The following is a 20,362-nucleotide window of genomic DNA, read 5'->3' on the forward strand; positions in this document are numbered from 1 at the left end:
ATTTATTTTTTGGCTGTGTTGCATCTTCATTGCTGCACAGGGGCTTTCTCTAGTTGCGGTGAGCTGGGGCTGCTCTTTGTTGCGGTGTGCAGGCTTCTCATTGCAGTGGCTTCTCTTGCTACAGAGCACAGGCTCTAGGTGCCCGGGCTTCAGTAGCGGTGGCATGCGGGCTCAGGAGTTGTGGCTCAGGAGTTGGGCTCTAGAGCCCAGGCTCAGTAGTTTTGTTGCTCTGCAGCATGTGGCATCTTCCCGGACCAGGGCTTGAACCGTATGCCCTGCATTGGCAGGCAGATTCTTCACCACTGTGCCACCAGGGAAGTCCCTGACTTTTTAAAATATTGCATTAAAATATTATTTATCTTGATAACCCACTTTTTTGGTACCTCCTTAAATTTCATTCACCTGGCCCTAAAGCACTTAGGTCGTGGTGTGACTGGCACAAAGTCCAGAGCTGCCTGTAGGAAAAGACTCAAGATCTTTGGGTGAGTTTGAACTTGTGCTTTGCAAGGCCTAGAACACTTAGCCTCCTGGGATAGGAGCAGACGGTGTGGACTACAACTCCCAGAAGGCCGCGCGGCACGGCGCCCTCACCGATTGGCTGGTCTGGCCCCGCCCCCACCACGCCCCTGCCGCGAGGACCCGGGGCAGCGAGTCCCGGGCTAACGTGCTTCCGAAGCCGGCTACCCCGTGTAGTCTCGCCGGGGCCGACAGACTTCATGGCGGCCCAGCCAGTGTCCCGGATGCTGCGGCGGGTCCTGAGGTCCAGCGTCCGGAGCTGCAGCTCGGGCGCTCCGGTGACGCAGCCACACCCCGGGGAGCCCTCCCAACCTGCCGTGGAGGTGAGCCTCCCGCATCCACACTTTCCTGGGGAGGGGGTGGCCTGGCAGCTGCACCTTTTGCCCAGAAGCACCCCGGCCCGTCCGCGGTAGCTGCTTCTGGGAGGGGTGTCCGCCTCTGCGAGGGACTCCTCAGCGCTTATTTAGGGGTGGGGAGAGGAGTGGAATGATGTTTTCTAGATAGACTGACCAGTCTCACCTGGTATCCCAACGAGGGGTGGCGGGGTGCGGCGCTCCTTGGGGCCTGGCTTAAAAACCTCCCTGCCAACCCATCCGTGCAACCCCCTTCCAGGTCTGAGTGACTCCCAGAGATGGGGGAGCAGGCGGCAGGACTCTGGGACCAATGAGATGTTATTAGTACCCCTTTCAGCCCTGCCTCACACCCAGCCTCTTCTTTAAACATTTTCCTCCCTGCCCCCCAGTGGAGGTTGTGTGTGATCAGGTGTTTTTGTGACACCCCACTTCATAGTGTGGCACTGACTAAAAATGTCACCTTGGTGCTGCCAGTAGTCAATTGTCACTTTGTAGTCAGAGGGCTGTGTGACCCGTCCTTCACTGACTCTTTTTGTTTCATCGTCATTTCCCTTAGGAGGGTTCAGTCTCTTTCTAGAGCAGAATGGAGTCAGGACCTGGGCCCTTGCAGGTTAGGGACTCCGCTGTCTCTTTAGGGTTGGGATAGTCCCCCCTCAGTCCTTAACAGCATCTCAGAGGAGTTTCCGGCATAAGAAGTTTTAAATTTGTTTTGCCCATGTTGTCAGGGAATCATTTGGGGAGAAGCATCTCTTTTCATTTGGTGACACCTTTTCTAGACTGATCTGGTCATTCTTTTCCCACCTCCTAGCTCAGGGCTTCAAGTTCTGGGATTCATCAGATCATGCACCTGAGGGTGAGGGCCTCAGCCTTACTTGCTTTCCCCAGATCTGATCCCCCCTTCCCCCCACCCCCCACCCCGGGATCCTCTGATAAGCAGATCCCTTTTCTGGGAGGTGGAGAAGTTTGTCAGTATCCTTGAACTCTGAACTTCGTGGAGGGAAAAATGGGAAAGCAAAGATGAGAGATCTTTAAAGAATTCAGGAAAAGGGAAGTTTCTTCTCCCCCTTGCCTCTAATTTACTTTGTGCCTTTCATCCTGTGCTAAGTGGCTTCATTCGTGGTCTCTCTCAGTCCTCACAATAAACCATGTGAAGTGAGTAGAGTTTGTATTTTCAGGTGAGGGTGCTCATGGAAGTTAACTTCCCTGGAGTCCCTGAGCTGTAAAGTAAGGGAACCTGAGCTCAAACTCTTAACACTTGTGCTCCTGCTTCTTTTCTGCGGGGAGAGTAAAAGAGAGGCTGCTCTTACCCTTTCCTTTACACCATGAGGGCAGGTAGAGTTAGCAGGTAAAAAGGTGGACTCAGAATGCCTCGGTTTGAATCCCAGCCCTACAACTTATTAGGTGTGTGAACTTGAGCAAGTCTTCTCAGTGCCTCAGTGTTCTCCTCTGTAAAATGGGAATAACAGTGTCTACTTCATAAGGTGGTTATAGGGCTTAAAGGAGTTAATATAATTTATATATATATATACTTAGAACAAAACCTGGCACACGTACGTGCTGTGCACGTGTAATGCACATGTTTGTTGTAATTATTATGCTTGCCGCCATTGCCACATACTGTGTCCCCTAAGTCCCCTCCCACCTGGACACTCAGGATAGTCATTCTGTCAACTATCTGATCACAGACCTGCCACCCTGGACATTCCCCACCAGGGTTATCCTCAGCAGACAGGTTGCTCCTTGGGTGCTGGGTGCTCCCCTGCCTTTCTCGGTACAGTGCTTACACGGTGCTCTGCAGGCAGTAGAGTTAGCAGGTATTTTTTGGCTGTTTGAAACAGATCTGGTGAGGGTGCACGTGACAGAGCACTGGACAGGGACCCCCAGGCTGTCATGCTCGCTTTGCTCCCAGTTTGACGCGGCTCCTGGGCCTGTCTCTTCCCCTCTCTTCCTGTCTTTAAAACCAGTGGAATGGACTAGCCCATCTGTACGCAGTGGGGGAGGGCACAGAATGTCCTTAGGAGACTCTCAGAGGTATGTTCAACCAATCCACCGAGCTTGCCAGTTGGCAGGAGCAGGGGTGGGGGCATCTGGAACCCCTGTCCTCCCTTCCCTTCCTGTAGGGTGCCTTTCCCTATACCCTACACGGGGCCCTGAGGTCTGGTTTGGGATGGGAAGTGCTTGGAGAGGCGCGGGAAAGCCCCTGGGTGTTGTCTGTGTGTCGGGGTGTAGGTGTGGGAGAGATGTGCAGTGAGAGGAGGGAGCTGGCTGTGAGGACAGTGGATGGGGGCATTGGGCTTGGTCCCGGGGCAGATCGAGGAACTTCTGCAGGGGCAAAGGGGAGGCGGGTAGGGGAGACACAGCTCCCTCCGGCCTGGTTGGGGCAGCAGGACAGAGGGCTTCCCCCAGTTGCAAGCACTACACCCTTGTTTCTCCCTCTCAGGCTCCGTGCAGGCTTTGTTGGGATGACAAGGGGCTGGCCTCGGGTCCGGGGCCTGCTTCCCTGGGGCAGGGGCAGAGGAAAGGATGACTGTGTGTCAGGCAAAGGCACCCAGCTGTTCAGGGGGCCGGAGAGAACACACGTGGGAGAGGTCTGTGCAGGAAGGGACTGGTACATGAGGAGGGCCGGGGCGGGGCAGTCACACGCGGAAGGAAAGGAGACCTTTCAGGGGGCTGCCTGGACTTCCAACCTGCCCAGCTCCTCAACAGCTTTGTTTCAGCGAAGCGTGACTTATCCTTGCTGGGAGCCACAGGTGTGAAGGCCTCACACTTAGGGTGGGGCTGGAGGGGGAGCAGAGGTCAAGGCCTGGGGCTGGGCACTTTGCCAGGTCCCCTCATTTAACAGAGATTAATTTTGAGCCACCCTGGGTATACATCCTCCCAAAGAGCAGGTAAATCAGGGCCACTGATATTTGGGTTTGGCCTGTGCTCTTTTTCTCCTGCTCCTCTAGTGTCTACACTCCAGAGCTGTTTGGGGGTTGGCCTTTATCATTCAGATCAAAGGCCCAAGGTTAGTGAATATTAGAGAAGGCACTTTGAGGGCAGGGTCCCTCCTTTAACTAACTCCTTCCTACCACTTTCCCACTCCATCCCAGTCTGCACTGGGTTGGTAGACAAGATATAACCAGTAGCATGTGGTAGGCTGCCTAGTTCCTGGTTGTAGCACTAGTATCTGTGGTTCTTGGGAAGCTCAGACCCCACTTGTCCTTCTTTGAGTGGTGTGACAGCAGGTCTGAAACCCCAGCCTTGGGCCCTCTGCCATTGAGTAGGGCTTTGCAAGACGAGGGAAGCTGACAAGAGTGGGAAAACTAGTCACAGCACGCACACACAGTGCCCCTCCATGGATACATGGTGAATGGATGTTTGTAAGTAGGAGTTAGATTAAGAGAATGGGAGCAGTCACTTCCCGAGCACCTGCTGTGTGACAGGAGCTCCTCCGGTTGAGTTAGGTAGGATCATGTCCACACTTTATGGACGAGGAAGCTAAGGCTTAGAGAATGGTAGGCGACTAGCTCTACAGCTAGCTGGGAACAGAGCCAGGCTTCTAATTCAAGTTTGCCTGCTCCCCAAGCCTATGCTCAGAACCGCAGCCACCCCGGATTAAAATGGCACTGGGTCCTGGTGTGGCAGGGCCAGTGGTTCTCAGCCTGGGCTGCAGAGCTGAACAGGGACGTTTCAGACAAACCACTAGGGCCCCATCCCAGAGAGCAGTTGAGTCCGCATCTTTGGGCTGGGGCTCTGGCATCAGCACGTCTTAGAAGGTCTTCAGGTGATTTTGATGTGTAACAAAAGCTGAGAACCACTGTACGAGGCTAAACCATTTTGACAGTAGAGACCAGCCTAGAAATGAATGGCAACCCCAGTGTAACTGGGTTTTCCACGCACCACCTTTCCCTCTGGATTAGGGACCTGCCTGTCTGTTCATTGACACAGCGGTTCGACACCTGCTATGACACCGGGAAACAGAGTCAGGCAGGAAGGCTTCCCACCCAGGGGAAACAGCCTGGTCCAGGGCCGGGGCCGGGAAATACGAGCAGCTAAGGGTGTTCTGCTTCTGACATGTCCCAGCCCCTCCTGGGCAAGAGGCATTGCGGTCTAATCCGCCCAGTAATTCTCCCAGGATTCTGGGCTCCTTTGACTGGTGCTGATATTTTTTCCTCCAGGGAGTTTAAAGGGAAGAAAAAAAAAATGGAAGAAGGAAAGTAGGGCATGCAGTGTTGGAGGAGAGAGGAGGCAGGGATGAGGTGTGTTAATACCCAAGTGCGGAGTTTGCAATCCTGGCGGGGAGAGAGGGCGAGAGAGAGAGAGAGAGAGAGAGAGAGAGAGAGTGTGTGTGTGTGTGTTTAGGAGGCTTCGTCAGCTACTGGCTGTACAGAGTCTGAATGAATCTAGATAAGGTTACTCCAGGTCTCAAAAGTGAAATCTGGCCTGCCCCTCCCATGGCCAGAACAGAGGGCCTAATTCCATTCTCCGGTTTGTGCTGAGTCACGCTCCTTGGTCCTCTCACTTGCTCCCTATTCCCGGCTTTATTTTGGCTCCTCCCTCACCCAGCCACCTCTCCCAGGATGTGAAGATTAGGGTGAGGAGGGCGTCTTGGCAGGTGAGGAGGTGAGGTCTGGGGGGACTAACAAATCACTGACTTGTGAATAGCTGCTGATTCCCAGGTGTCTGAGCTCCTGGACTGTGGTGGCCGATGGGGATGGGACTCTTTTTTTTTTTTTTAATAAATTTATTTTATTTATTTTTTTGGCTGCGTTTGGTCTTCGTTGCTGCGCGTGGGCTTTCTCTAGTTGCGGCGAGCGGGGGCTACTCTTCGTTGCGGTGCGCGGGCTTCTCACTGCCGTGGCTTCTCTTGTTGCGGAGCACGGGCTCTAGGCGCGTGGGCTTCAGTAGTTGCGGCGTGTGGGCTCAGTAGTTGTGGCTCGCGGGCTCTAGAGCGCAGGCTCAGTAGTTGTGGCACACGGGCTTAGTTGCTCCGCGGCGTGTGGGATCTTCCCGGACCAAGGCTCGAACCCGTGACCCCTGCATTGGCAGGCTGATCTTAACCACTGCGCCACCAGGGAAGTCCCGGGATGGGACACGTGATTCTGAAGTACCCCCAAGGGTACTGGTGGAAAGGCTGTGGGGTGAGTAGGGAAGGAGGAACACTGTTGTTATTATTTCAGACTGCAGTTCAGAGAAATGACGGCTACTTTCTCGTCACGGGGCTGTGAGCAGGGTTTCTTAGAGGACGTGGGAAACTGGTCTTGGGGCGGGCAGAGCGAGGTCAGTTTTATGGACCCAGGAGAGTCATGAAACATCCCCTGCTCTCTCTCGTATCCCTTCTACCTCCTGAGTCAGTCAGTGGCCCTTGACTATACATTAGAATCACCTGGAGAGGTGAAAAACACAGCACCTGGAGATCTAAATTCAGCTGGTCTCCAGTAGAATTTTTTTCTTCAACTCCCCAGATGGTTCTAACATGTAGCCAGGGCTGAGGAGGTCTCTGAAGTAAATGTTTCTTCTTCCTGGACCTCAAGAGGGCTGGAGGCCTGCTTTCTTAGGTTACAAGATCATGAGAATCCTGGGTGTTTCCCTACCAGTGTCCTGACTAGCCCCGTCCTTTACAGCAAGACAACCTTAGCCCACAACTGTGTTCTTATTTAACAGCTGGGAGAGCAGGCCTGGAGGAGTTAGAGAACTTTCCCAGTGTGTCCCCAGTCCAGAATCTTATCCATAGACCTCACGGATGACCACCACAGTCATGATTTCTTTGTTCTAAAGATTCTAGAGAAATGACTTCTCCCCGCCCTGTGTACCATCCCGTGTACCTTCTTGGACACACCCTATGCAACTAGGGGAAAGAATTTAGAACTTGGAATCAGAAGACCTGGATTTGCATCCTGGTTCTGCCAGGGGTGTTCTTGGACCCCATTCAAGAGTTGGTTATAATAATCCCTTTAGGTGTGGGGATGGAACAGAGAACATTCTTTGGAAACCTTAAGATGCCTTGCAAACGTTAACTTCTGTGGAGCAGTTATCTCATCAACATGTCATGACCCAGGGCTGTGTTCTAAATGGGGGGGTGGGGAAGGGGGGAGAGAGCAAGCTAGTTCAGATTTAGGAAAGGGTGAGACTGGCTGCCTCCTTTCTCTCCCCAGGATGAGTTTGGGCCTTGCGGGGAGCCTCGGGCAATCTCCTCCCCTTATACCCCAAACAGTGGGTCCTTAATCCTTTCTTCTGGCTATGGGTGGGTGAAGGATAAGGACTAAACTGGGCACGGGGTTAGTGTGGTGGCCATCCTGGCACCTCCATTCTTCCTTCCTGGGGGCTGGTGACCTCATTCCCTCTGCAGGTCCCCCTAGTGTGCTGTCCTCCCCGCAAGGCCTTCTGTGGGAGGGGAGCCTTCCCCGTGGGTTTACCCTCCCCAGCTGGGCGTGGCCCCCGGCTGCTCCTGGGGGTGTGGCCTGTTGGGTCCTCCTGGGTGGTGAGGAGGCCCCAGAGAGCCCCCCATCCCCAAGGGGGAGGCAGCTTGTGTGACACCCCCTCCCTCACAGTGAGTGACTGTTTCGAGCTCAAGGTAAGGAATAGGAGGCCTGGGTTGGACAAGTGGCTTCCGTGTCCCAGGCCACCTTCCCTCTCAGCTACCTGCTGTCTCCCTCCTCCTTTCTGGACATGCTTGTCTGGTGGCATGATTGCCAGGTGCCAAATGGTACCTGCCCTCCCAGTGACCCATCCAAGAGATGCTAGAGATGGCTGTTCCTGGATAGGCTTCCTTTGAGGGAGGGGTAACAAGGAGGAGGTGGGGGCCGGCTGGGGCTTAGTGCCCTTCCCTCTGTGTTGCTGCCCAGCCGGTAGGCAGCTGCACCCCTGCAGGGGTCCTCCACCCTGGGGCTGAGTGTAGGACCTTGGAGGGGCAGGTCCTTCCCTCCAGGCCTGTTTCCCAACCTGTGAATAAGAGGAGAATACCAGACCCCCAGGACTGCGGAGCCCATGTGGATGGAAAGGCTAGCAGTGTGCGCGGGTGTCAGAGAGGAGGGAGGGGATGGTCGAGGGGAGAGGGCTTGCTCTCCCCAGGTGGGCTCTCCTCGCACCTCTCCCCCAGCCCCTGTTGTCGCAGGTGCCGTCCGGACGGAGGCGGTTCCTGAGGGAGCATGCAGCCCCCTTCTCTGCCTTCCTCACCGACAGCTTCGGCCGGCGCCACAGCTACCTGCGGATCTCCCTCACCGAGAAGTGCAACCTCAGATGTGAGTCGCCCTCCTGGGCTCCTGTCCCTCTGCTGCAGTAGCCCCTCACATCACCCCCTGTCTAGGAATCCTTCTCAATCCTCCCCATTCCTCTTTCTAGAAAACTCCACCCGCCCTTCTTCCTTGCTTGCCAGGTGGGGTTCAGGGGCAAGGTAGGGGTCAAGGGTGAGTTTTATGATCCTGGAAGCTGGGTTCTACTTGGGATTAAGTTGGAGAACAGAATTGCTGTTGGGTTTAGGATTGAGGTTGGCCTGGGATCTCCCACTCTTCGGGGCTCTTTCCCCTCCCTCCTGTTTCCTTGCGGTCCCCACGGTTCAGGACATGGCATGGGGACTGCTGGACGGTGTAAACAAGTGAGATAGGCAGCAGTGCCAGCTATAAAGACACCCCAACCCCAGTCCCATGAGACGAGTTGTCTGGGGCCAGGCTAGTACACAGAGTCCTTGTTTCATAACCCCACGCGGAGTGCTCTGGGCCAGATCCACTGCTGGAGGGACTTCCGAAGTGTGTTTGTCCATCTGTCCTGCCTTCCTTCCCTCCCTCCTTCTCTTCTTCCTTCCTTTCTCTCACTGTAGCTCACAGTAAGAAATATATTTACTTCATGGCCCAGTAAATACGTGCATGTGTAGTAAATGTTTAACCAAACAATATTCATTACGTGCAGTACCGATGTTCTGATGTTGTTACCTAATCTGTTCCATCTTAAAAGACCAATTCTGGACCCTTCACTGATTTGACTGAATGAGCCACTAGCGGATCCTGACCACTGGTACTGATTAAACCCGTACCATGGGATCTGATGGGAGGAGGTGGTGCCCCCCTCACCGGCCAGGGCTCGCCTCATTTATCCCCTTCTGCTACCTCGCCCTGAACAGGCGGTACCTCAGTTTTCCAACCTGTGAAATGGGACTGATGATCACCTGAAGGAGATAGGCTGGGTGTGAGAACATGTGTAGCCACAGAGGAGAGCAGCTTTGCCCAGGCCAGGGAGCACCTCCCAGCCTCCTTCACCTTAGGACACACAGAGAAGGGTCCCTGTTTGTCAAAACCAGATGAAATGAAGGAGGTGAACGATGGCAGAAGGAATGGGCCCAGGGCCCTGGCCTTCCAGGCAGACCCCGCCCAGCGGCCCCTCGCTGAGGGGCCAGTGTCTTGGCCTGCCCTACCTCCAGCCAGGCTGAGCTGTCAGCCTCATTTATCATCTTTAAGCCCTGAGGGACAGCAAGACCAGCTGGGGAAGGGGTGTTAAATTCTGTAGGTGAGAGTGGTGAGCCCCAAAGAGAATCTGGCCTAGGGTTTGTGCCACCTCAGACTTGGCCGGGTCTTTCCTCATGGCTGGGGTGGGGTTCAGGAGACACTTGTGGCCTGGTGGGGGAGTTGGGGACTGGCGACATCGCAACCTGATTGCTGCAGTCACTTCCTTCCTCCACGTCCCCTCCCTCCCCTCAGGTCAATACTGCATGCCCGAGGACGGTGTCCCTCTGACCCCCAAGGCAGACCTGCTGACCACAGAGGAGATCCTAACCCTGGCCCGCCTCTTTGTGAAAGAAGGCGTAGACAAGATCCGACTCACGGGCGGGGAGCCGCTCATTCGGCCGGACGTGGTGGACATCGTGGGTGAGTTGGCAAAAGTTGCCACCACCTCTCCCAGCTCGTGCCTCATCCAGCTGGACTCCAATATTAATATCAGAAGCTAACACTCCTTTCAGGCGTTATGCTCACAGAGTCCTATGCCTTCTGAGACAGGTACCATTATTATTCCCATTTTGTAAAGAATTGAGGCACAAAGAAGTTCAGTAACTTGCCCAAGGTGACAAAGCTAGTAAGTGCCAGAGCCCAAGTGGTTTGATGTCAAATTTAGACTAAAGTCCTCACCAGGGCTTGGAGGCCCGCGTGATCTGGTTCCCGTCAACCGCAGAGACCTCTCTCCTGCCACTTGGCCTCCATCCTCCCCTCCATTCACACTGCCAGGCCTTTGCACATGCTGTTCCCTTTGCCAGGAACACAGGGCTCCCTGCCTGCCTCATTCAGGGGTCTGCTCCAGTGTCATCTGCTTGGGGAGACCTCCTTGGCCGCTCTGTCTAAATTCCCCCTCACATACCCCAGCTGCTCTGTCTCCCAGGAGTTGGCACAGTACAGCCCATGGGCCAAAACTGGGCCACCACCTGTGTGTGTGCGGCCTGCAAGCTAAGAATAGTTTCTATATTTCTAAATGATTGAAAAAGAAAATCAAAAGAATAACATTTGTGGCGCTTGAAAATTATATGAAATTTTAAATTCACTGTCCATTAATAAAGTTTTATTGGCACATAGCCACACCCACTCATTTACATATCTCCCCTGTTGCAGAGCTAAGTTGCCACAAAGACCATATGGCCAGTAAAGCCAAAAGTGTTTACTGTCTGGCCTTTTAACAGAAAAAGTGTGGCGATCCTACTCTACCACGTGGTGTTATTTGGTTGGTTTTTATCTGTCTCCTTATTAACTAGCATGAAAGCTCTCACAGAGCTGGGCAGGTTCTGTTCACAGCTGTGTTTCGAGCACCTAGGGAAGCGCCTGACACACAGTTGGGGCTCACTGGTGTTTGCTGGATGAGTGAAGGTGGTTCAAAATACGATCTCTGAAGGATGACATGTCCATGTGTGAATCTCAGCTGCACCTCATACTAGTAGTATATCTTGAGCAACTTTTAAAGTCCGTCCTAAGCCTTCAGACAGAGAGGGTAACCTACCTTATAGGGTGGACCTTGGGAGGAAATGAGAAGGAAATGCCCAGCTAGTGGCGAGTGCTGTGTGTGGCCCAGCAGAGCCTCTCGCCATATGCTGGTTCTAAGCCCCGAGGTCAGGCAGAGACCATGAGCATTTAATTGTAAAAGATGGAATCCGAGGAAAATAAGTTTCCATGTTCTTGACTGCTGAGGCCCCGGCTCCAGCTGCTCGGGGTGGGATCTCCCAGCCCCCAGCTCTCTGCCTCACTTGCTGTTTCAGTAAACGTTCTCTGGAATGCCTTCTTATGTTCCCGGCACTGTGCTGGTGTCGGAGGGGAGTGAGCCGCAGGCCCTGCCTTCAGGGACCCCCAGCCCATTGGCGGAAGCAGCCCCTGGAGCCTGCCGCCATCTGGTGAGGAGCCCAGGTGCTGTGGGAGCCCCGAGGAGGGGCCCAGGGACCCTTGCAAGCTCTTTCCTCCCTCCTTCCCTGTGGCCAGCTCCCTCCCACGCCCACCGATCACTTGACCTGGAATCCTGCCATCATTCCTAGGCTACACATGCTGGCCCAGGGGAGTTGACCTGACCCCCTCAGAGCCTGAAAAGCAGCCTGGGTTCCAGGAAAGGGCCAAACCTGGCTGGCTGCCAGGCCCCAGCCTCCTCAGTCAGGGCACTTCAGCTGCCCTCTGTCCAGGGCCTGTGGGCGAGCCTGTGATCACTGCTGGTCAGAGAGGGGTGACTGAGCGCAGACGGGAGGACGCAGAGTCTCCACGGAAGCCACCACCTTGCTCAGTAGGAGGCCAGGGAGCCAGGAGAGGCGGCAGCCCTGTTCCCTCTCTGGGCTCTTCCGCCCCCTGGCCGTGTGAGCTTGTGCAGGTTCCTGCCCCGCCCTGGGCCTCAGTGTCCTAATCTATGCGCTGGTCACCTCCCAGGCTTTCCTGCTCTGATGGCCCTGGGTTGTTGGTCCTGGCTGATAGCGTGAGGCTGGCAAGGGTTTATCACCACATAGATGCTGGTTAGGACAGGGACCAGCTGCAGTGACTGACTTTGGAGGATTTATCTCTTGCTCTAAGGGTGTGCACTGATGGGGCAGGGGTTGGGGACTGGGAACTCTACCCCTCCCCAAGCCCTCCCCCAGTGCTCCAAGACGAATGGTAGATGCTGTGCTTGCTAACACTTTGACATCTCCCAGCCTAGCTCCTTTGATCCTCCCCAGAGGTACTTCTTCAGAGCAAAACCACCCCGAAGGGCAGGGCAGGTGGGGCTATTAGGGGAGAAGGGCTGGGGTAAGGGGAGGGGGATGTTCATAAGCACTTATCCCACCCTCCCAGCTGAGAGTTTCGAGGGACCCCACCCCGGGGGCGCAGAGTGAAGGGGCTGCCGGTTTCACCGAGCAGGCTGTCCTGGTCACTCCGGGTCCCTGCCTGAGGCTGTCAGCCTCGGGACGGGTGTTGTCGATCTCCGCCTGAGAAGTCCTCTCAGCTCTCTGTCAGCCGTCTGTGATCCCCTCCACCAACCCCAAGACGCTCCAGCACTCCTCCATCCCGGCTTGTGTATGAACAAGTTCCTCTCCTCCCTCCTTTTCATGGGTGTAAGGCAGCGCTGTCCAATGCAACTTTCTGGGGTGATGGAAATGTTCTCTATCTGTGTTGTCTGATGAGGTAGCCAGCCTTGGGCTTCACAAGCGGCTATTGTGACTGAGGAACTGAAATTGGAACTTTATTTTCATTGATGTAAGTGCCCACGTGTACGTAGCAGCAGCCACGTTGGATGGTGAAGGTTTGAGATTTTCCAAAAGAAATTAAAAGAGGGGAACTATAGGCACACCTTACTTTATGGTGCTTTGCTTTACTGCTCTTCACAGATACTGCGTTTTTTTACAAATTGAAGGTCTGTGGCAACCCTGCATCGAGCAAGTCTATCGGCGCCGTTTTTCCAACAGCATTTGCTCACTTTGTATCTCTGTGTCACATTTTGGTAATTCTCACAATATTTCCAACACTTTCATTGTTATTATTTTTGTTATGGTGATCTGTGATCAGTTATCTTTGTCACTACTGCAACTCCCTGAAGGCTTAATAGTAGTAAGTTTTAGCAATAAAGTATTTTTTAATAAAAGTATGTACATTTTTTTAGACTAATGCTATTGCACACTTAATAGACTGAAGTATAGTGGAAACATAACTCTTACATGCACTGGGAAACCAGAAAAATCCATGTGACTTGCTTTATTGTGATACTTGCTTTATTACGGTGGTCTGGAACCAAACCCACAATATCCCCAAGGTATGCCTGTAAACATACAAATATCAATACTGTGATAGTGTCGGCAGTGTTTGCAGAGGACTTATTTTGGATTCTAATTTCAAGACTGACTTTCGCTGTCAGATGACAGCTTAGTTGGAGAATCAGTCAGTCCTGCAGGCTTTCCCTGTTTTGTTGTTTTGTCCTTCCTTCCTCCTTTCCTTTCTTCCGTTATGTTGAAGAAATGAATTATGGAGTATCCAGTTTTCACAGCTTAGAGCCCACAAGAGGCCTAATGCACTGGAGAGCCATTAAAGGTTTTTGAAATGGCGTGAAGTTTTTTGTTTCATTTTATTTTTGATGGACTCTAGTTACCTTGAATTAGATTAAATCATAATCCTGGGTTTGTGAAATAATCTCATTATTGATCCGTGCATGGCCTTTTTTACTTTATTCATACAAATTTATTTACATGTTTTAATAATGTTATGAATTCCTAAGGAAACCCACTACCTCATCAATTTTTTTGGAAGAATCAGAACCCTGGCAAGAATCTTTAACCACCTCTGTGGACTTTCCTACCCTGTACTTCCTCCCTCCCAAGGAAACACTCCTAAATGTGGTGTTTATCATTCCCTTGCTTTTTAAAAAATGAGATGGTGTTTTTGAACTTTATAAGAATCGTGCTGTGTGCAGTCTTTCAGGAATTACTCTTTTTGACGCAACTGAAATTAACATACGTCATCCAGAGTTGCAGTTCATTTTCTCTGCGATCTCCTGTTCCATTAAATGAATATACCGCACTTCCCGTTAGCGAACATTTGGGTTGTTTCCAGTTTATTGATATTATAAACAGTGCTGCTTTAAATGCTTGTATTCTCATTCATGTGTCTTGGTACACAGTTTCTCTAGGAGTGGAATTTGCTGGGTTACTGAATATGTGAATGTTTAATCTTGGCAAACAATTTGGCATTGTCTTATAGTGGTTGTGCTACTTTACACTCCCCCCAGCAGTACATAAGAATCCCCTGGATCCTCCCCAACATTCAGTATTATCGTTCTGGACTTTTGCCAGTGGACTGGGTATAAAATGCTATTTTATTGTAGTCTTGATTTGTACTTCCTTGTTTAGAATGAGGTCAGTCATCTTGTCACCTATTAGCCATGTATATTTATTTTTCTCTTTAATACCAAATCATATCATGTGCCTGTTTTTCTATTTGGTTATTTATCCTTTCATATTGGTTTGTTCCAAGTTCTTGATGTATGTTGCAAATGTCTTCCAATTTGAAAAACAAGCCATACTTTGTGTAACAATTTTTTTGACAATAGTAGTTCTTGAATTTGTCAGTTCTGTCTTTTATGGTTAGTGCTTTTTTTTTTTATTATTAATTAATTAATTAATTTACTTTCGACTGTGTTGGGTCTTCGTTTCTGTGCGAGGGCTTTCTCTAGTTGCGGCGAGCGGGGGCCACTCTTCATCGCGGTGCGCAGGCCTCTCACTGTCGTGGCCTCTCTTGTTGCGGAGCACAAGCTCCAGACGCGCAGGCTCAGTAGTTGTGGCTCACGGGCCTAGTTGCTCCGCGGCATGTGGGATCTTCCCAGACCAGGGCTTGAACCCGTGTCCCCTGCATTGGCAGGCAGATTCTCAACCACTGCGCCACCAGGGAAGCCCTGGTTAGTGCTTTTTGTACTTATTAATGAAACACCTCACCCAAGGTCAGAACAACTACCTGTGTTTCTACTAGAATATTTAGTTTTGCTTTTTGCTTTTAAGTCTAGTTAATCTGTGGATAATTTCAGGGAATCCAGTTTCATTTTTTTCCATGTGAATGGTCATTTTTTCTAGTTCCTTTCATTGAATAGTTCCCACTTCCTCCATAAATCTACCATGTGTGCACTGGTCTGTTTTGGGTTCTGTTCTATTCAGTTTGTCTACCTCTATGCCAGTATCATACAGTCTTAATCTCCGTAGCTTCATAATAAGTCCATTATCTCATAAGGCAAGTCCTTTTTATTCTTCAGCAGTGCTTTAGCTATTCTAAACTTTGTCCATCCATGGAAAGTTTAGAATCTGCCTACCAAGTTCCCTGGAAAATTCTGTTGGGATATTTTTTCTTTTTTTATTGTGTTAAAATACACATAACATAAAATTTACCAGCTTATTTAAATGTACAGCTCATTGGTATTAAGTATTCACATTCACATTTATGCAGCCATCACCACCATCTATTCCCAGTCTCCTGTAAATCTGAAACTCTATACCTATCAAATAATGACTCCCCATTCTCTTCTTCCCCAGCCCCTGGCAACCACCATTATACTTTCTAGCTTTATGATTTTGGCTACTGTAAGAACCTCGTATAAGTGGAATCACGCAGTATTTGTCTTTTTGTGATTGGCTTATTTCACTTAGCATAATGTCCTCGAGGTTCATTCATGTTGTGGCCTATTGAGGAATTTCTTTTTAAGGCTGAATTATATTCCACTGTATGAATACGCTACATTTTGGTAATTCATTCATTGGTCAACTTGGGTTGCTTCTATGTTTTAGCTATTGTGAATAATGCTGCTATGATCATGGATGTACAAATATTTCTTTGAGACCCTGCTTTCAGTTCTTTTGGGTTTATACACAGAAGTGGAATTGCTGGATCATGTGGTAATTCTGGGGTTTTTGAGAAACTTCAATACTGTTTTCCACAGTGGCTATACCATTTTGCATTCTTATCAGCAGTGCAGAAGGGTTCCAGTTTCTCCACATCCTCACCAACACTTGTTGTTTTCTGGGTTTATTTTTTTATAGTAGCCATCCTAGTAAGTGTGAGGTAGTATTGCATTGTAGTTTTGATTTGTATTTCCTTAGTGGTTAGTGATGTTGAGCATCTTGTCATGTGTTTATTGGCCATTAATATATCTTCTTTGGAAAAATGTCTCTGAGTCCTTTGCCCATTTTTGAATTGGGTTGTTTTTGTTGTTGTTGAATTTTAGGAGTTCTCTATTATTCTAGATATTACTCCCTTAACAGGTATATGATTTTCAAATATCTCCCCCATTCTGTAGGTTGCCTTTTTCCTCTGTGGATAGTGTCTTTTATGTACAATTTTTTAAAATTTTCATGAAGTCCAGTTTGTTTTTTCTTTTGTTACCAGTGCCTTTGGGTCATTGGATTTGGCAGCGATTTCTTGGATATGTTATGAAGCTTTATTCCTATGATTTCTTCTCAGAGTTTTATTGTTTTACATTTAGGTCCAACTGCATTCTTTTGCATGCGAATATCCAGTTTTCCCAACACCATTTGTTGAAAAGACTGTCCTTTCCCCATTGAATGGTCTTGGCACCCTTGTCAGAAATCGTTTGACCGTATATGTGAGGATTTACTTCTGGGCTTTGTTTTATTCCATTGGTCTTTATGTCTGTCTTTATGCCAATACCACACATTTGATTACTGTAGCTTTGTAGGAAGTTTTGAAATTGAAATGTGAAACCTCCAGTTTTTTGTTCTTTTTCAAGATCATTTGGGGTCCCTTGAGATTCCATATGAATTTTAGGATGGGTTTTTCTATTTATACAAAAAATATCATTGGGATTTTGTTAAGGATTGCATTGAATCTGTAGATTGCTCTGGGTAGTATTGACATTTTAACAATATTAAGTCTTCCAATTCATGAACATGGGATGTGTTCCCATTTATTTATGTCTTTTTAAATTTCTTTCAGCAGTGTTTTGTAGTTTTCATTGTACAAGTCTTTCACCTCTTTGGTTAAGTTAAATCCTAAGTATTTTATTCTTTCTGATGCTGTTGTAAATGGAATAGTTTTTGTAACTCCCTTTACAGATTGTTCATTGTTTGTGTATCTGTTAGGATTTTAATTGCATTGTATCAGGTTGGGGGGAATTGACATCTTTTTTGTTCACATCCCCACCTTCCCACAGCCATTTCCCTCCTATGCCCTGTTCTAGGTAGTTGACCCCTAGGCTCTACATCACCCAGGGTCCCTTGCCTGTTGGGTTCCTGATGGGTTTGGCCAATGAGATCAGGTTTTTTTTTTTTTTTTTCCTGCTCCCTGCTCTATTTCTACACTGGGTTTTTGACTGTAGCTAAGTTCCCTTCAGAGCTGAAACTCCTACAGGGCAGCCAATCTTCCATGGTGACTTAACTGGACTCCTAACTTAATTTCCTCCCCAGGTCCTTTTGGCCCAAGGCATGGTTATGGATCCCTAGTGTTGCTAGTCTGAGTGCTGTACTATTCATTGTTGAGACCATTAAGTCTGCCCACACCTTCGTGAGTAGTCCTTTCATTAAATTCTTTATTTTAACCATCTGGGATGAATTCTGCTTTATGCTAGGATCCTGAGAGTTACAGTGCCATGTTTAATATTATATTTCCTATTATTGTCATGGTTGATATTCTTATCACTCTCTTATCAATGCTGTAATATGTCTGTTTAGAGTCTTTGGAGTTTTCTCCACTAGCAACCACATCATCTGCAACTAAAGACAATTTTTTCTCCTATCTTTAGGCCTTTAATTTCCTTTTCTTGTCCTATTGCAATATCTAGGATCTCAAGTACAATTTTGAATAGTAGTGGTAATAGAAAAATACTCCTAATGTTTCCCCATTTAGAATGATGTTTCTTTCTTTCTTTTTTTAATTTTTATTGGAGTATAGTTGCTTTACAGTGTTGTGTTAGTTTTAGAATGATGTTTCTCAGAAGTTTTTTTCACAAATTACTTTTTTTTCACAATAACTTTTAGGTAATGAAGTTCCCTTCCTAGTACTAAGTTTGTTTTTTTAATTATATACTTTCTTAATGTGTGTTAGGATGATCTATGATTTTTCTTTTTTACTCTGTTACTCTGAATGACATTGATAGCTTTTCTGATATTGTACCTGGAATACACTCAACCTAGGCATGGTCTGCTATGATTTTGTCTACTGTTAGGTTCAGTTTGTTAATATTTTGTGTAAGTTTTTGCATTTATATCCATGAGTGAAATGGGTGTATGATTTTTCATTTTCATGCCTGCCTTAACTGATTTGTGGTATTAAATTTCAAAGAATGAGTTAGGTAGTGTATCAGGCTGCTAAAACAGAATGCCACAAATTGGGTAGCTTACGGACAGCAAATGATTTCTCACAGTTCTGGAGGCTGGAATTCAAGATAAGGGTGCCATCATGGTCAGGTGTGGGCTCTCTTCTGGGTCACAGACTTTTCATTGTATTATATCTTCACAAGGCAGAAGATACTGGAGAAATCTGTAGGATCTTTTTAAGAGCACTCATCCCTCCATCCTTATGACCTAATCACCTCCTAAAAGCTCCACCTTCTAACACCATCACATTGGTGGTAATCACTTCTTTAAAAGTTTGGTAGAGCTCACGTGTAAATTGTCTGTGCCTGGTATTTTATTTGCAGGGAGATTTTTAATTGCAGCTTCAATTTCTTTAATAGTTACTGTATTATTCAAGTTCTCTACTTTTGGAGTCAGTTTTGGTAGGTTTTTTTTTTTTTTTAACTTGTCATTATTATGTCAGATTTGTTGTTTGAAATTGTTGGTAATATTTTCTTATTATCTTTTTATCTTAGTTTTACTTGCAGTTTTGTCTTTTTTATTCTTAATATGGTTTATTTGTGTCTTTATCTCTTTTTGTTGTTAAGTCTTGCAAGAGGTTTGTCCATTGTGCTATTCTTCAACAAACCAACTTTTGAACTTGTTGAACCTCTTATTGTATATTCGTATTCTATTTCATTATTTCTGTTTCTGTCCTAATGTAGCCTATTGTTTTCATAACATTTAGTTCTAAGTATTTCTTAATTTTTATTCTGATTTTTTCTTTGATCTATGAGATATTTAGAAGTGTTTTTAATTTCAAAATATGAGGATTTTAATTCATATTTTTATTAAAGTGTAATTATATTGTGGTCAGAGAATCTTATCTCTATGAAACTTATCCTTTTAAATTTATTGAGAATTGCTTTATGACATAGTATATTGGCAGTTTTTATAAATGTTTTTTATATACTTGAGGAGCTTGTCCTTTAATTATTACAGAAGAAGTCTATATTTGTTCATTGGATCCAGCTGGTTAATTTTATTTCCCAAACCTTTGGTTATGTCAATCTTGGCTGGCTTTTTATCTGCTTGGCCCGCCAATAATAAATAAGTAGGTGGATTTATTAGTTTCTCCCAGAGGTCCTGTTGCTTTTATTTTATCTATAGTTGAGGTGGTTTTATTAGGTTCATATGTGGTTAGAATTGTTATGTCTTCTTCATAAATTGGATCTTTTATCACTATGTAGTAGGTCTCTCTCCATAATGATACTTTTAGTGTTAAGGTCTATGTATTTTATTTTACTAAAGCTATATCAGCTTGCTTTTAGCTTTAGTATGCTGTTTTATCTGTTTTCATCTATTCATTTTAAACCTTTGTGTATTCTTATACTTTAGATATGTCTCTTATAATAGCACATAGCTGTTACTTTGATCAAATTTGGCAATCTTTGACTTTTAACTGGCAAGTTTATTCTAGTTGCCTTTGTTGTAATTATTGAAATAGTTGGACTCATTTCTACACTTTTTTTAGCTGTCATACTTTTTTTGTGCTTCTTTTTCCTCCTTTTTGACTTTTAAATAAATGACCCTCCCCCTTTTTTCTTCCTAACAAGGCAAAAAGTTTAGCACACTCTTAGGCCCTTGATTTTTTCAACCCTCCCCCACCTGTATTGTTGATATTTTCTATAATTTTTCTTTCAGGTCATTACAAATAGTCTGCCCCTCTGTATCTCTTGTAAGCACATGCTCTGCCTTTTTTTTTTTTTTTTTTAATTTACTTATTTATTTATTTATTTTTGGCTGTGTTGGGTCTTCGTTTCTGTGTGAGGGCTTTCTCTAGTTGTGGCAAGTGGGGGCCACTCTTCATCGCGGTGCGCGGGCCTCTCACTATCGCGGCCTCTCTTGTTGCAGAGCACAGGCTCCAGACGCGCAAGCTCAGTAGCTGTGGCTTACAGGCCCAGTTGCTCCGCGGCATGTGGGATCTTCCCAGACCAGGGCTCGAACCCGTGTCCCCTGCATTAGCAGGCAGATTCTCAACCACTGCGCCACCGGGGAAGCCCCCACACGCTCTGCCTTTTAAGATAACAACAAACTTTACCAAGGTATTTGATCATTCATAATTTCCATAATTCTTACAGCATCTCCTGAATTTGTTTCTCTTCTTATTTGAATATTTCCTCTAAAAGTTTTTTGATGTGGGTCTAATGGTGACTCTAATTTTGATGGTGAATCTAATTAAATCTGACATACCAGGTAGTTTTTT

At 47.6% G+C, this 20,362-nt stretch overlaps 1 protein-coding gene across 5 annotated transcripts in view; it reads left to right on the plus strand.

The window, feature by feature from the left end:
• The first annotated feature begins 638 nt into the window (after positions 1–638).
• Positions 639–20,362, plus strand: part of MOCS1 (molybdenum cofactor synthesis 1) — a 35,609-nt gene continuing 15,885 nt past the window's right edge. For 3 of the 5 annotated variants that reach the window (XM_036868031.1, XM_036868029.1, XM_036868030.1), the window contains exons 1-3: positions 639–839; positions 7,966–8,092; positions 9,542–9,709. In XM_036868031.1, coding sequence (XP_036723926.1) covers positions 717–839; positions 7,966–8,092; positions 9,542–9,709 — 418 coding nt within the window. In that variant the 5' untranslated portion in view covers positions 639–716. Of the gene's footprint in view, positions 840–3,817; positions 3,877–5,417; positions 5,467–7,950; positions 8,093–9,541; positions 9,710–20,362 lie in introns of all 5 variants that reach the window. The other 2 variants (XM_036868027.1, XM_036868028.1) reach the window with 2 other exon arrangements.

The sequence above is a fragment of the Balaenoptera musculus genome, chromosome 11 (assembly GCF_009873245.2).
Source record: "Balaenoptera musculus isolate JJ_BM4_2016_0621 chromosome 11, mBalMus1.pri.v3, whole genome shotgun sequence".
Taxonomy (NCBI): Eukaryota; Metazoa; Chordata; class Mammalia; order Artiodactyla; family Balaenopteridae; genus Balaenoptera; species Balaenoptera musculus.